Raw genomic sequence first — 17,155 nt, forward strand, 5'->3', positions numbered from 1 at the left:
TTTTCTCCTTCTCCCCCTCTCCCTCCCTTCAATCGGCTGTTTTGATTTTTCAACCACCTCAAGGCTAAGCAGAGGCACACTTTTCTAGAAGAGTGAACCTCCCCCTCCCTTGTTCAACACTAAATTCCATGAGCTCTTGAATGAAGGATGAGTAGTGGGATCAATGGTAGGGAAGTGGGACTCAAAAATCATAGCAATCTTGATTCATCTGATGAGTTGGTCCATGTTTGAATTTACTTTTCTTGCAAAAGTTTACTTTTTCGGGCACGCGTTGATAATATTGAATTGTAATTTACTTCATGTGACATTCGAACACACTCCCGTGCGTGGTTAGGCCACTAGACTATCAATGTGGGGGTCGTAAGTTTGAATTGCAGGGAGGCTGGAATATTGCGGTTTTTCTTTGGCCATTGATCATCGTCAATATCCCCAATTGTTCCCAGCCGTACAACCCAAAACTTTGAATACTCAAGATTTAGTCCCCCCCCCCCCCCCCCCCCCCCCCCCCAAAAAAAAAAAAAAAAAAAGGAGAGCACTCTCCAAACTAGCCTACCGATGTCTTTGGCCATTTGTTTGTTTGTTGGTGGGGGGGGGGGGGGGGGGGTTGTTTGAAAATCTAATTGCACCTCAAAGTGGAGGGACGAGGGGGTAACTCGAAACAGTTATCCCCTCCCGTAGAGTCCCCCCCTTAGTGATGAAGTTCCACAAGGTGTGTAGGCCCTAGGGACGTTTTAAGGGATTGAAGGATATTGCAAATTGCAATGCACACACAATGTGATCCTGATGGTGATATTTGGTCTCATTATACGTCAAGAAGGTGATGAGTGACGCAGTTTTCAGAGACAGAGAGAGTGTGTGTGTGTGTGAGAGAGATAGAGTGACTCCGATGAGTGTGCGTGCCCACTGCCTATGGGTACTCGTGGGCACCTTCCAAATATGTAAGCGCTTGGAAGTTGGAACTCGGAGGATTTGTAAATATAATATGCGTATGTAAGGGACGTTGGAAACGAAAACATTTAAGAAGCATTCAAGCATCTCTTCCTTCGTCGTTGATTTGATGCAAGCTTCAGCCTTGAGTTGAGTGTTGCAACTTCCAAGTTGCCACACCCGTCGGGTAGTCCAGTGTGGACAGTAGTACTAGTAGTCTGTGTGTATGAGAGAGAGAGTCTAGAGAGAGAGAGAGAACTATAGGTGTATGTGTGTGAGAGAGAAGGGAAGGGAAATGTGCATGTAGTTTGAGGCCTCTTGATTGTCATTGAGATTTGATTCGTTTGTGGTGTGGGGAGGGGGGTGGGGGAGGTGGGTGTGTGTGTGTGTCGACTCATTATCGAACGTACTCTCATTTGTTCGAGCAAGCAAATTATCCACCTGAGAAAGCCCTTGTGGCCGGGCGTCCGCCCTCAACACTATCTAACATGGGGTCCAACCGTTGGGATCTACGGCCAAGAAGTGGCGTGTGAATCTCGAGGCAAAGGGAAGGTCCACGAAAGGTCGACACATGGATGAGGGTCGAGGATTTGAACCCATGATCTCGTCGTTGGGAGGCTAATGAGTTAACCATGGAGGTGCGTGTGGTTTGTTGAAACCACTATCAACACCTTTGGGTATAAACTGAGCTTCACACACACACACACACACACACACACACACACACACACCTCCCCCCAAGAATGTCGTTGTTTACTTTTGTTGCCCTTGTTTACTTTTCAACAATCGACGTCCATGCACCTCTCTACTTTTGTGCCCGCACTTCCCGATCGTAGATCCCCCCCCCCCCCCCCCCCCCCCCCCCCGCGGGGGGTCATTAAGACCTCATGTTAGATACTGGTGAGGGGCACCCGTTACCGTTCATACGTTGATCGGATGCTTCACCTGCGAGCGGACCCGGCGGTCACCAATGCAAGAGTTGATTAATGGGAGCTACCAATCTAGGATTCTAGGCCTAACTCAAGCGAGCCCCCGAGAGAGAGAGAGAGAGAGAGAGAGAGAGAGAGAGGACATACCCGTAGAATTGATCTAAGCTCAAACCTGAGCTGCAGAATGGGACAACTATACTCTGTGGGGGATGCAGCAAGAGAGAGGATGCTATGTAGCGTGCTGCATGCATGCGATGGTACGAGTCAGACCGACTCATACGTGTCGCTTGTAGAGTGGCAGGCAAAGCGCATTGATGTTTGTTTGTGTGAGACTGTACTAAGGATGTGGACTATGGATGCGTATGCAATGGTGGTGTGTGCGTGTGGATGTACCTTTGTGATGCGTGTGTAGGTGGAAACTAGCGACCTATAAGGGTAGTACACTGTAGAGATATGTATACACACGCGCGACGTACACAATGGGCAATTGCATGTGCTCTGCAGGCCGGGGCCCGGGAGGAGAGAAAAGTAATAAAAGCTTTGTGCTCTTGAAAAGGTAACAGAAAATCAGGCAGCACGCAGCAGAGAGCTCCCTCTCCTCTCCTCTCTACTACTCTCTTCTCTAGGCCCTCTAACGTAATCAGCAAGCGTACCGCTACCCTTGCATGCGCAATCACAGCAAATCCTCATTCCTCCCAATGACATTAACACTTTTTAATAGTCAGTAAAATCTATCCAACACTTTACACTTTATTTCCTGGCCCGGCCATCCCCCGACCCCTAAAAGAAAAAAAGGAAATTTCGTTCTTTTCCAGAAGAGGGCAGAGAATTTATACTAGTAGAGGCCAAAAGAACAAAGCAAAACTTCTTTTTTTTTGCCATAAAAGCGCTGGAAATTCACATCATAAAAATAAATAAATGTGTGTGTGTGTTGGGGGGGGGGGGGGGGGGGGGGGGGGGGGGGGCTACACAAAATTAGAGAAGTTGAGAAACATTTAATTGTTTTGATTACACCATCGTCAAGGTTGGGGGTCACGGGGCTGTAAATGCTAGCCCTCCATCTACTGGTGTTTCCTCAATGGAATGAAGGCCTGGAGCTGTCAAATTGCTCATATCTCAGCATTCATAATTTGTACACGTGCAAGCCACTGATAGTATTCCAGGTCAGCGAATGGAAAACATGGAGGTGTCACCACCTCAGTAGCCAGAATGCAAGGAAGTGCCAACCAACGTTCCGGAAAATTTATTTTCGCAAACATACAAAAATCGCTCGAAGACAAATCTGAACCGGAAATTTTACAATACTAGTCAGTTTTTTGGCAAAATTACACTATTTTTCATGTATTTTAAGCATAATTTTCTCCTTCTTGCCCTCCCCTCAACCAACCACTTTGATTTTGCAACCGGCTCAAGGCTAAGCTGAGGCACACTTTTCCCGAACACTTCCAACACCTCAGCTACTAGTGTGCCTTTGCAGCCCTAATTTGCTACCCCCGGCTCTCCTCAATCCCATTGCACATCTAGCATGTGTACCACTGTCAACGTCAAGCCCTGCCTCACTCTTGGCTCCCCGACACTTGGCGAGCCAAGAATGGTACGTCAGTGACCATATCATCATAATCATTGCTCCCGCCATGGCTTCTCCCGGCTCCCCCTCAAGACTAAGTGGCACGGGCATGGGAGGGTGGGATCTACGGCAGGGGCATTGTGGGCCGTAGGCGGGTACTCTAGATTACAAAAGTAATCTAGGGTACCCACATTTCGGAAGCAATATAGGGTACCCCCATTTTGGGGCGTCGGGTTTGAACCCGAGACCTCACGCATGAGAGGCGCCTACCCTAACCATTACGTCATGTGTGCGTTGTGAAACGTGGGGGCCCTAATTTACTTAAAACATGTAAATTAGGGGCGGGCGCCGAAAGTAAATTAGGGTACCCTAGATTACTTGAGATCTACGGCCCACAATGCCCCCGTTGTAGATCCCACCCTCCCATGCCCGTGCCACTTAGTTCTGAAGCCGGCCCCCTGCCGATCACCATGCGGTTGCAATTATTACGGGGAATGGTGAGTGACGCACCATTCCCGACACCAAGAAATATATATCACAAATTTCACCCCAAAATTGTTTTACTTGTGAGTAGACTTGGATACAAATAAAAACCCACTACAAAATGAAAATTCAAAAAACACAAAGGACCTGAATCTTCTTCTAAATTCAATTTTTTCTCAGTAATCTTATATCTATATTAAAGAGAGAAGGTCAACTGCCAGGTGGCCGCACATGCCGGCTCCCTTTCTATTAACCCGTTACCCTTCCTCTTCCTTTTGGCCAACGTGGCAGTGGGGGCAGGCACAAATCAGTGCTCACCGAATGCATACTGGCAAGCTTCCCCTCTACTTGCGGGAGCTCCCGTGAATTGCGAGATACCTGCCTTGACGTGCGGGAGCCCACTACCTACCTGCGAGAGGGGGGGGGGGGGGGGGGGGGGGGGGGTTATTTATGCCTTGAACCTTCTCTGCCAATTGCTGCTTCTGCGCTGTTGCATTCCATCCAGAGCTCTCTCTCTCTCTCTCTCTCTCTCTCTCTCTCTCTCTCTCTCTCTCTCTCTCTCTCTCTCTCTCTCTCTCTCTCTCTCTCCACGACTCCATCACATCTCGCAGCTTTGCAACCCTGCTCTACTAGCAACCCGAGTTCATCGCCTGCAGCTTGATGAACGGATCTTGCGTTGGCCAATACGTATATCCAGAGCTCACGTAGTAAACCTCAGAGACAACCAACTAGGAAGCTCTCTCTCTCTCTCTCTCTCTCTCTCTCTCTCTCTCTCTCTCTCTCTCTCTCCGCATGGACAAGGATTAGATGAGCGAGAATCATCTCTCTTTCCCCGCTATGCACTGTGCAGCCCCCCTTGGCGACCACCTTTTTCCCATTTCTCTTCACCTCCCATATTTGAGGTGCTTCAGTTGGTTGTTTTCCCATCTAGCGCTTTCTGAGGATGATAGCAATAGATGCATCATCAGATTTCATGCCGATCAGCTACTACATGCCAACTGCCTCTGAGATGCAAGCAAGCGGCCCTCAAGGGGAAGAGAGAGAGAGACACTCTCCCAGCTTGCCATTGCCTGCAAATGTGGAGAGGAGGGATGGTGTGTATTTGTAGAGGAGTGGAGTAGCTTGCGTGCGGCTCCGAATCCGTAGCTAAGCTATAAGCTCGACAGCTAGGCATCATCCTCCATCAATCGAGTTGATCACATTGATCGACGATGTTAATGAGCATACTGCATATGATTGCAGCGTGTTAGGGTGTCAAGCTAAATGTACAAATTAACGTGTTGGTGTTGTTTTGTTAATGCTAATTTTGTGAATACTGCAGCATGTGAAGCTAAATGTACAACGAGGATATGTGTGGGTGATGTATTGTTAATGAAAATTTTTTATGCAACTATATGGACATGGGAAAAACGTTGTGCATTACATTCAAATCGTTTTATTTTTCTCCAACAAAGCTCACAGACCGCTTCCTACCATGCTAACGACTCCTCATAGCTTTGATCTACAAGGCAGGAGGTGCAACTTTTCGAAGCTCGATTGCTACAATCTTAAGGGTTTTGCAGCAATAATATACAACTATCCTAGAGGCAAGCAAGTGCGGGAGGCTTCTATGATGGGGCACCCAAATGCAGGCCTAGCCCAATCAATAGTTGAGAGAAGCAATAGGTGGTCGTCGACATGGCCCTGTAGAGGTTGAGAGCACGAAGAGGTGTAGTGCTTTGGCAAAACTGTGTACGACCTCAGCTTGCAAGACGGGCTACTTGCAAGTGCTCGGTTTCTCGCTCTCCCTAGCTACGTGCACGGTCTATGGGATTGTGGTACAGAGGTGCCTTCGTCTTCACCTATACAAAAAAGGGGACTTGGGTGTTTATAGGTACAACCTACAGGTTCCATGTTGTATTTGTCTGCACAGCGAGTTATTAGGGTTAGGATTAGCATCCTTCATCAGCGAGAGATGGATTGTGATTAACCGTGAGACACACACACACACACAGAGAGAGAGAGAGAGGCCGCCTCCGGCGGCTGGCCATACTAGTTGTTGTTTAATTTGATACGTTTTCTAGAAGATTTGTTGTTTAGTTCCCCACAAAAGCTGCCAAGGTAGTTTTACAAAAAACAAAAAAAACGTTTTGGGAGGAAAATGGCACAGTTTCTATTTGGGTCCTCATGTTTCCCAATTGTATATTAGGATTTTGACAAGACAAGCGTGCCAATAATTTATTCTATTCGATTTTATAGCAATATATTAAAGAAACATAAAATCGAGCTTTAATCATTTGAAGTTTGAACTACAATGATCAACTCATGTGCTTTTGCCCGTCTATATGATTAACGGCAGCATATCATCACCAGGGGAGGGAGTGAGAGGATCGATGGTGCGGTATCGGCCGATGGTAGGGTAAACCTGGACAACGTAAAAAACAAGACTAGAAGGAGCCTCCCCCCTTTATAAATGACACGGGAGGAGAGTGGAAGGGATCGACGGCGGGGGCTCCTTTTCGACGGCACGCTTGATTTGGACCATTGGATCGATGCAACAGGGGGGGCAGGATTTTATACACCCGCGCTCACAACATGTGCAACGACGTGCGTCAGTGCAAGTGGATAAGACACAGGCTTGTGGAGTGGGAGGTGGCGAGTTCAAGGGCTTGAGGTGATGCAGGGAGCCCTAATTGTTTTATTTCCATTGAAATGGATCAACGGTCTGTTAGACCCCAATAGTCGATCCCTTGTCTCCCACCGTGACACTTATAGACGAGCCCCCTGCCCCAATTCTTGTAGCCCAAGTTTCGAATCATGTGGGCTAACCACCTCACTTGCATAAACCGCATGAATCACTACCAGTGTTTATATTGTTATATTGTGAGTTAACATGTGTAGCCCACGTTTTTGGGGTTTAATCGTTGTCCGAATTTCATTCTAACATGACATCTACGACTATGATTGCCTCATTCTTCACGTGTGATCGTCCCACACCCCTTCATTTATTGAGTTGTGCTACTTAGTGGTGAGGATATCCATGTGATATGAGTTCTTGTTTGCCCTAGCCATTGTTTATTACAAAATAATTTCAGAAAGTTTTAAGGTTTTGACTCATGACTCATGTATCTTGCCACCATTAATTGGGTTAATTGGGTAGAATGGCCCAAAGTGGGTGGCTTAAACAATGGGTATGTCCCTGAAGGCAAATCAAAGGAGTGAAGGAAAGTACATGAAAGTATTTGCATATGTATGTGTATAGATGTATATGAAAATGTGTGTGTGTGTGTTTATGTGTGTTTTTTTCAGAAGAAATTCTGCCTTTTTGGATTTCTGACATTAGAGCCTTTTGCTGTTTTTTTTACATGAGTCGGATACTAGACCTACTAGAGTATTTGGCACCAACGTAATATATGCATGTTTGATCGCATTGAGATGAACCCTTTCCCCTACTTCAAGATATCGCTTCGGCAATCCTTTGCGCTTTGCCCTCGATGCTAGGGATTTACTGCCTTAGTTTTATCGGCTTTCCTATGTTTGTTCTTAATGCCTTTTCATACTTGATCACACAGGTGTTCACCCTTATGTATTGACTTCTTATTGTGGGTTTTCCTCCTGTAAAGGTTTCCCACCTTTAAATTAATCAAATGCAGTTACAAAAAAAGAAAGGTGTGTGTGTGTGTGTGTGTGTGTGTGTGTGTGAGAGAGAGAGAGAGAGAGAGGAGATTTTTTAACATCATCGAAACAATCCCAAGAGACCTCATAAGTGTATCCAGCAACTCTTGAACTCTAAGATTTGCTACTCAAGAGGGACATGGTGTAACCCAGAGAGAAAGAGAGTGTCGATGTGCAGAATTGAGGCGTGTAAGTAAGAATGGGACACAACAATCGGTATATCAGTATACAATACTTGTTGTTTCAATAGGAATTAGACTTATAAATACATTCTTACTTGGTTAAATGGTTCAAGGTTTCCATGATTCCCCCTAGTCTAAAGACTTCAATATTCTTTCTTGCTTAAAATGACTCATTTGCCCTTTATTCCTCATGGTCTACTACATACTTATTACCAAGCCTTAGTCACTATAAAATCTTACATTATTTTGATGCGATCAAGACTTTGGTAATTATTGGTGGTAAACCTTAAAGGTCCATTTTCTCCTTCATTCCTCAAGGGATTGCAGAGGAGTTTGGGAATGGTACTTCTCATCCTTGGTTTTGTACAATCTTTGCTTCCAATTTGCTCGACATTCAAAACCTTGAAATTCAGCCCAAAAATAATTACTATATTTTTGGTAGTGTGAGCTAATCTAATCCACCTAGGGTTTGTTGCTTAGAAGGATTTGTGTTGGCCATGCAAAACATATGAGATTAGTGTCCATATGATTAAGATTAGCCCTTTAATATCTACTAGTGTGGCCGGCGACCTTCGACCGCCTCTCTCTCTCTCTCTCTCCTCTCGACACCCTGCTAGCTGTTCACTGTCACGCTGCAAAACATATGAGATTAGTGTCCACAAGATTAAGGGTAGCCCTTCGATATCTACAAATAATGTGCATAATTAAGGTTAGCCCTTTGCTATCTATAAATAATGAGCACCAAATTTCACTTGAAGAAGAGCATTCACCCACATCAATGCAACCCTATCTTTGCTTGTGACTTCCAACTTCAATTACCCATACGCACACACACATGCACTCACAGAGGCAAAAGCGCTTACTTTGAAGAGTGAAGAGACACATGAACCTTAGAGTGAGTGAATGCTTTGGTTGAAAACACATGCACCCACCTCACTTTTTCTCATTTGCACAAGCCTTGTCATGAGAGCTCACTACACAGTACACCATATATATATATATATATATATATATATATATAAATATTAAGCTATTCATATCTACTCTATTTGAAAGAGAGCTTCCAAATTTGTGCACACATTGATACTCTCTCTCTCTCTCTCTCTCTCTCTCTCTCCAAGCTATTGAGCTTCTCTAAGGGTTCTGTCCACCTTATATTTAACTAGATTTCCTTAAGGAGGGCAAGCACAAGCTTAATCAAACTGAGCCTTGCATTCTAGTGATGTTCCTCACAGTACCTTTATCATCTTTAAAAAAAGGCAAAAGAATGTACTGTTGGTACTCCTGCTGTGTGTAACAAGGCTCAATCTAACACAAGCTAATGGACGCTGCTTTGGAGCAAATCTCAATTGACAAACAAATGCAAATCAACAGCCAAGTAGCAGTACTTGTTGATGATGCCCAAGGTAAGGTCACCTTCTTCAGGTGTAGTCAAACCATTCCATTCACCATAGCTTGTCCTCTGATACTATTCACAACTACCCCGCGCACACACACACACACACAGATAGAGAGGCAAAATCGATGCACACTCTCGTCTCTTGTCATATCCACTGCCATGGTGGTGACACATGGTGGAGGACGCTTGCCTCTCCGATGAATACCATCAAGTTTTATAAGACCCTTGTTTTGACTTCAATTGTTCAACTGCAGGAAATGGATGCTTCAAGCCATCAGAGGAACAAAGAAGCTGCGCTAAAGAATTATCAAGCCCGACGGTGAATTTCTTCGGAAAGCCGCGCTCTTACTGGGTGCTCATGATTGCAAGCAGCATTGCATTGGTGGTTGGGCTGTCGTCCGCCTCTCTGCTCGGCAGGTTTTACTTTGTGAATGGGGGCTCCAGAAGATGGGTATACACATGGATAGAGAGCACTGGATGGCCAGTCCTCCTGCTTCCCCTCTTCGTATGCTATTCCAAGAAAAATTGCTGTGTACGCACCGCACTCAAGCAGGCATTCACACCCAGACTTTGCTTGATCTATGTTGCAATGGGATTTTTGACTGCCTTCGACAACCTGCTCTACTCCATGGGGCTCTCGTATTTGCCAGTATCAACAAACTCTTTGGTTTGCTCAAGCCAGCTTGCTTTCAATGCTGTTTTTGCTTATGTTCTAGTTGGGCAAAAGCTATCTCCATTTGCAATCAACTCCGTTGTAGTGATAAGCACCGGGACAGTCTTACTCGGTGTGAGCGCAGAGAACGACAGGCCCTCAGGAACGACACAAAGAGAGTATATAATAGGTGTATTGGTAACCATTGTTGCCTCTGCTATTTATGCTCTCATGCTTCCCCTGCTTCAACTAATCTACACTAAAGGTTTCTCCAAGGAGAAGTCTTCCTTCGTCATCGTCCTTGAAGTTCAAATCGCCATATCTTCAGTAGCATCAATATTCTCTCTGTTAGGTATGTTTGTACATGGAGACTTACATGCCATTCGTGAAGAAGCCCTCCTATTTCACTCAGGGTTGGCATCGTACATCCTCACTCTTCTATTCTCTGCCATTGGATGGCAACTCTATTTCCTTGGCAGCGCCGGCATCATTTTCTTATCGTCCTCTCTCATGTCGTGTGTGTTCATGACAGCCATGATCCCTATCCTTCCCATACTTGCAGTCATTTTCTTCCATGACAATTTCTCTGCTCTCAAAGGTATCGCTATGCTTCTCTCGACATGGGGCTTTGTGTCGTACATTTATGATGGCTACATGGTGTACAAGTCTCAACAAAAGACATCCGAGTGCGAAGGGTCGTGATTGCGAATGCGTCATCTCTGGTTCTGTGACGTTATGCGACAGTAAAATCCAATCTACATCAGTACAAAATTCGCATACATGTGATTGATTAGTCAATGGCTTGTGAATGGTCTACGTGCATGCCACTTCGTCTGCACATGGTGACAAATGCTGAATTCAAGCCGAATTAGGTGTGCATAGCAGGTAAGTTCTGCTTCGACATTCTCATTACGGCTCCCCATGAAGAGGTGAATGTGTTTCCGATTCAAGGACTAAATTTGTGAGAGATCACATTTGTACTTGTGAGTCACAAAACCACAGAAATCACATGACTATCCAATTTGTCATGTGTAAAGAAGTTCCCTCATGTTGTGGCACCTGCAAGAAGATTTTGGTGACCACTACTTAGTCAGCTGATGATTCGTGTTATCTAATCTTTTATAGCTCTCTTAATGTATAAACATTTGGGAAAGAACAAAAGGTGCTAGTTACCGACAGATCTGAATGTACATTTCAAGGAAAAGAGTCATTTCAGTTTGATAAACGTTACATGAGGACTACAAATGCGGAAGATGTCACATTGTTTTGTCTAAACCGCATTTAGCTACGACTAAATAAGACCCATTAAGTGTCAGTGAATGTAGTTTGCCCCACAAATTTCATTTAAGGCAGCCTCAGCATGTATTTTGGACCGACATTAGTAGCTTTGATCAAACTAGCCCACAACGTGCCTTGAAGTCACTCTGGAAATGAGATGACCAGCTCTGCATATATTGCAAGGACTACAGCTCACGAGAGCTGATTAGAAAAAGGCTTTTGCTTTCATTTTTGTTTGCACATAGTAACCAAATTTATGGTGAGCTCAACACATGGAGGCTAGCTAAGTGGATATTGTCCAAAAACTGTGTTTCACACCAAGCTCATAATAATTGCCTTCACAGAGGAATAGGACATACAATTCACATGCTCATCAGCATTTCACAGCTCAAACATGTACTCAATTCTCAATTGCTTAAAGCCAACCCCTCATTGAGGGTCTGTAGTTTTTGTGGGCATGAATATTGGCATCTAAAGCGATGTCACACGGATCAGGGTTAAGGGAGTCTTAATGATGAATATGCTAAGAAATCTGCTATGCAAAGCAGGTAGAAGATTCTCCCAATTGATAGTACGAGCAATGGAAACAAGGGACCAGCAAAGAGTCATACTATTGAGGGAAGCTTGGCCAAAGTCGAGTGACCATGTTCTCTGAAGTGGTCGCCTTGCCAAAAACTGCAAGGTCTAGTACATATAAATCCAATGTCACTTCACAAAAGGCGATGTTCTTGCCACACAATCATATTTTACTTAGTGAAAGACTTCCTTTGTACAAAGAAAATAAATTTGGAGAGAGAAAAAAAATGAAATGTTATATTAACGTCTTCAAAAGGCCAAAGTGACCTATGAGACCAGAAAGTTACAATGTGGTGGATCTGATACAAAGTCAGAGTCAGAGTAACAAGATGACAAAAATGAAATGACAAATGTCACAATAAAATACTATGGAGAGAGAGAGAGAGAGAGAGAGAGAGAGATCCTGAGCTGGATCTAAGCCAAATTGGTAATGAAAACATTTATAAATTCAGATTTATGAAACTCCTTCTGAAATCACCATTGTTGTTACCGACCGGCTGCTTACACGGATCATAACAGAGGGGAAGTCAAATACCAAGCTTGGAAGGCTTTCATGATTCTCTGTGACAGATGTCCTAAACAAAGTAGCTTCCATTTTGCCTTGTGTGTTCATCCATGGTGCAATGACTGACACATCATAGCTAAAATCCCTTAAGGCTGTCGATTCATTTATGAACACCAAGACAACAACTTTGGCTGCAAAACTCGCGCTGATAACGAGATGCTCGGCAAATTTATCAACGGGAAAAATTTGAAATCCTGGCCTGATCCACTTGGAAAACTGCATTAGAACGTAGTACTGCTTGGATATGGTGAGGTTTATTGGATGCGTATCATACGTGAAGGATGTCTGCAGGAGGCCCCATAAGCTCCCAGGCATCTCTAATGCTTGCCAATAACACCATGCTGATGCCTGAAGCTCGTTCAAGTCAAGTGCTATATGTCTACCTAATCCTAAAGCGACATCAATATCCTCGCCACGCCAATTCAAGGGACCATATTCTGACATCCAAACTTTCTTACCAATGCTGTCGCATGCCTCCCTCACCTGAAGAGAACATTCAAAAGTCAGCAGCCTGACTGGAAAAGAAAGTAAGAATCCTCTGATGATCTTTATTTAAACAGGAAAAAAAGAAAAAGGAAACACTCCGACGACAAGTTCTAAGTAGCTCCTCTCCAACAGCAATGTTCCAGAACTGCATTTCAATGAGTATCAATCCAAAAGTATTTCACCATCAAATGCCTGCATGACCTCCCCCTCTCTCAAAAAGTGGGCTTGTCTGGTGATATCCACAAAAGAGAGACTGGGATGTAATGCTGACTTGATCATTTTACTGGTTAATTGTTCCATTACGATCCATTAGTAAAAAGAGACTCAAGCCCTAATCTTTAAAACGTAAATAAACACTATGATCAGAGACCCACACATAGGATTATTCAAACCAGATGCAAAAGAGATAGAGAGGTGCCTTCAAGCCTGCCTTCAAAAGGTTCATCTTCTAATCAAGATCGAATGTTCTAAGCTATCAAGCACAGCCTTTGCCCACAGAGCCCCAGAGGTTCACTTGTGGAAAAATGTTGAACCTTGTATAGCGCAAAGAGGGCAGTCTCTAACCAAGAATCAGCCTCACATTGGCGTTCAACTACAGCAATCTTTCATATCAAAAGACCACAACTGAATCAAGAATTGCTGTAACTGCTGGAGTCCATAAGATACAAGCATTTTATAGTGCTAGAATTCTACCTCTCCCTTCTGCATTTATATGTTGGCCCATTATGTTGCAAGGACTGTATGCGAGTGATGTAAAATAGCCTCACATGACCTCTAACTGTAGCTAAAACGATCCTACATCCACAAACCTCTACCTGAGGTCAGAGAGAAATCTAAAATAGATAGGACCTTCACACATACTCCAGAATGCCAACAAACCACCATGGACAGGTCACAGAAAATGCCATCAACTGCACTGTTAAGAGTTATGCTTCCCGATGCTTTTCCTCCTGCTTACAGGCTTCTCATCACGCGTGCAAGCCCTTCATTGTTAGTTGGCCAACCATACACCTGCTGGACAGCAATCTCAGGCACATTTAGGGTTTGAACCAGCACTTTGCCCATTCCAGGGCTGGTTTGGCAATTTCATTATTTACAGGACGAGGGTTTTATTTTTGGTCGTGGTATTTAGCAGAGATATTTGCCCGACCTTGCCCTGGCTCCCTATACATGTGGCCTACGGGGCTCTCTGTCCTTTGTCTTGTATCATTATCAGAGTTTTCCATCTGGAGTTATTGGGCTCACCAGCCTTAACTCCATTCTCTCTCTGGTGCCCCTCTTTCCTCTCTCCTCCCGCTGCACAATTCGACATTCGCTCCACCACCAATACTAATTGACTGCATCTCATTGTAAAAAAGACAATTCCAAATGTACCTTCCTTTCATAATGGAATAGTAGAGAGACTCTTTCAACAAGACTCTTTCAACAAGTCTACTAACCGCAGTTACACAAGTCATCCAGAGAGTGAGCAACAAAGATATATCTTTTGATGGCGCACATATTATGGTTAATACAGATGGATAATGCAAGCTCATACCTGTCTTCGCTTTGCATAATCTTCTCGAGATGTTATGAAGACATAAGTATGCACATTGATTTGATCAATCGCTGACAAGGCATCTTCATCCATGCCTAACAATACTCGCACAGTGTTTTGGCTCCATGCATCAAAAGCACTTAACCTAGTCTTCAACTTCTTCTTAACCAAAGCCTTCTTCAATTTTGGGATCAACTGCCAAAGCAAGTATTCCTTGTCAGCAGCCCAGTGAGCCACAATGTAAGAAACAAGTGCACACTTAAAGATTAGCATTGACAATCAATCTGACTACCTTCGTCCATGCCTAACTCATCAGAAACTCAATGTCTTGCAATTTTCAACCCAATTGCACATTTGTTTGTTGAAAAGCACAGGTTAGCTATGAACAAGCCCAAGATCTAAACGTAAAAACAGACACAATGAGCAGCAAGCACCCACACACATACACTCACTGTCAATAGCATTCACACATGCACACACAAGCAGTGGGCAGCAAATAGAAAGATACCCTTCTAATAGAAGAAACAGTGAAGTTGCAGCCTTCTTGAGCAGTTTTCTTTTTCCTATTGATATTCCACCACCCTTCCACAGGTTCATTGAAAGGCGCTAGATAGTCAAAGTGCAAACCACGATGCTCTTTATAGTATTTGACAACCTCTGTTAAATAATCTACAAAGGCTTCATCGTAATCAGGATTCAAATTATCCTGTCCCCATCGAGTATTACCTACACAATATCATTATAACAGTAAATAATGGAGGAATGTTGCAAAACAGAAATCGACATTCCGCGCATCAAATTCTAGAGTGCCAGAACTGCATTGATTACCTAGAAATTGCCAAAAAACACAGGATTGATGCTTACAAGCTCATAAAATTACCTGTGACAGAGCCACTGAGTGTCATCCAATGGGGTGGAGAGTTTGAAAATGCTTCAAATACATTAGCTCCCCTATCCCGGGCACCCAACAGAATGCTTTGTTGTCTAGAGTCTGCGTACCAGTTGTAAGAGGAATTTGAGCCTGGTTTTAGTCCAGGCACATGACCAAAAGGCCGCAAGTATTCATTTAGTGCTGGGTCAGCGCCTCCTCCAATGTTATAGCGGACAACATTGAGTCCCAATCCTTTCTTTAAATCAAACAATAGGTCCAAAAGCCGACCTTTATCATCCAATTGGAGACCCCCTGCAAAATTTGCCCACCTGTGGCATTCATCAAACTTCTCTCTACATAAACTAGGCCATTTGCAGTGTGAAAAATGTGTTTTTATCAAAGTGCAGGGACACTTACCAACAAAGCGAAGTCCCCCAGCCCTCCCAAGTGAAGCTTTTGCTCACTGCATCCGCAGGCAAAATAATAAATTCTTCCTGAGCGAATTAAACAAGATGAGACAAAACTTCAACACAACTAAATAGATTTTATCTTGTCACCCTTGCTGAGAGTACAATGCCTAAGGCTCAATGTGCAACTTTTGATATACATGCACTATACACACACACACACACACACACATCATGTATGTGTAAGAACTATAAATATGTGTTTCCAAAAAAAACAAACGTTCTAGAAACATGCATCACTGTGGGTTCATCAAATGCATTTGGATGTGCTAAGTTCTGTTTCTAGAAAAGATTCCAGCTGCTGCAGCTTACCATTGAGAATATGCAATCCCATACTAGCATTTCCATGTACAATCCTATCTATGTTTGTGAGTGTGTGTGTGTGTGTGTGTGTGTGTGTGTGTGTGTGTGTGTGTGTGTGTGTGTGTGTGTGAATCTCCCGGGGGCCAAAACCAATACTTTCCGTCCCACAAACCTCAGAAGCAATTGGCTGTGATTATGCATTCAAACAAACTTCTAACTGGCACATACAAGCTTATCACAGAACGTTAGAGAAGCCGAACCTTGATTGGAAGACCAGGGAAGCCAGGAAGCCAGAACAACCACTGCTGCACGTCATTCTGCTCGAAATGGAGCCTCTCGGAGGAGGAGGAGAACGTACACAGAGATTCACCTGGGCTCCCCAGCCTTGCTATTTCCGCACTGAAGCTCTGCTGCTCATCTGCATCGCGGTCCTCATCCGGAGAGGAAATGCAGAGAGGCCTGCGCACTTGACCGGGAAGATATGGATGGAAAGAATGGAAGCGAAAGAGGCAAAATCCGTTGGAGCCATTGCCCGGTTGCAGGATTAGGGTTAGCGGAGGAGTGAGCGCCATAATCTGCTCTGATGCAGAAGAATTCGAAGTTCGAACGACCAGTTTGTGTAGTAGTAGCCTATAGTGGTCACGTGTCGTTCTTTCAGAGGAGATCTCTGAGCTCTCACGTGCTTAGGTGGCGCAATTGCAATTAAACCTCGAAGAGTGCTCGCTACCACTTGCGAAAAAATTGAAGGAATCGAGCGAGATACCAGCGCAGGGGAGAGTAGAAAGAGAAGGTGAGGTGACAGGCAAACAAGTAGAGCTCTCACGTGCTTAGGTGGCGCAATTGCAATTAAACCTCGAAGAGTGCTCGCTACCACTTTGCGAAAAAATTGAAGGAATCGAGCGAGATACCAACGCAAGGGAGAGTAGAAAGAGAAGGTGAGGTGACAGGCAAACAAGTAGAGCGTGAACAGCTTTTGGGTGAGATGAGGGGTGGACGAGGAGGGAGCCTAGCAGGTAATTGTGAGGGCGTAGAGACAGACAAACATTTATTTTAATTGCACAAGTTGGCTCAAGCAGCAACTTCATATGGGTGCTCGATTGGTTATGGAAGCAGGTTGACAAAGACCAGTGTGTGTGGGTTTGAATGCTAGATATTCCTTTTGGAACGGTAAGAGAGAAACTTTTGAGAACTAAGGTTACGATCGGGAGAACTAGGGAATGCCATCCTAAGTTAACATGCCCCCTTCCTGATGTAAATTCCGTCCTCGAAATTTATGATT

The 17,155-nt window shown here is 44.3% G+C and overlaps 2 protein-coding genes across 2 annotated transcripts; one reads left to right on the top strand and one right to left on the bottom strand.

Moving 5' to 3' along the window:
• The first annotated feature begins 8,052 nt into the window (after positions 1-8,052).
• On the top strand, positions 8,053-11,023 carry LOC147437097 (purine permease 3-like). The gene is made up of 2 exons (XM_086486610.1): positions 8,053-9,148; positions 9,396-11,023. Exons 1-2 carry the CDS (start codon positions 9,064-9,066, stop codon positions 10,493-10,495), a joined length of 1,185 nt encoding a protein of 394 aa, XP_086342736.1. The 5' UTR covers positions 8,053-9,063; the 3' UTR covers positions 10,496-11,023.
• Positions 11,024-11,868: 845 nt separating this feature from the next.
• LOC147437098 (endo-beta-1,6-galactanase-like) lies at positions 11,869-16,555 on the bottom strand. The gene is made up of 6 exons (XM_086486609.1): positions 16,137-16,555; positions 15,524-15,600; positions 15,116-15,435; positions 14,744-14,961; positions 14,236-14,430; positions 11,869-12,695 (listed from the first exon to the last, which is right to left on the bottom strand). The coding sequence occupies exons 1-6, from the start codon at positions 16,446-16,448 to the stop codon at positions 12,102-12,104; spliced, it is 1,716 nt and encodes a 571-aa protein (XP_086342735.1). The 5' UTR covers positions 16,449-16,555; the 3' UTR covers positions 11,869-12,101.
• Between the last annotated feature and the right edge of the window lie 600 nt (positions 16,556-17,155).

Source organism: Adiantum capillus-veneris, chromosome 17, assembly GCF_014529385.1.
Source record: "Adiantum capillus-veneris isolate H3 chromosome 17, ASM1452938v2, whole genome shotgun sequence".
Classification (NCBI taxonomy): domain Eukaryota; kingdom Viridiplantae; phylum Streptophyta; class Polypodiopsida; order Polypodiales; family Pteridaceae; genus Adiantum; species Adiantum capillus-veneris.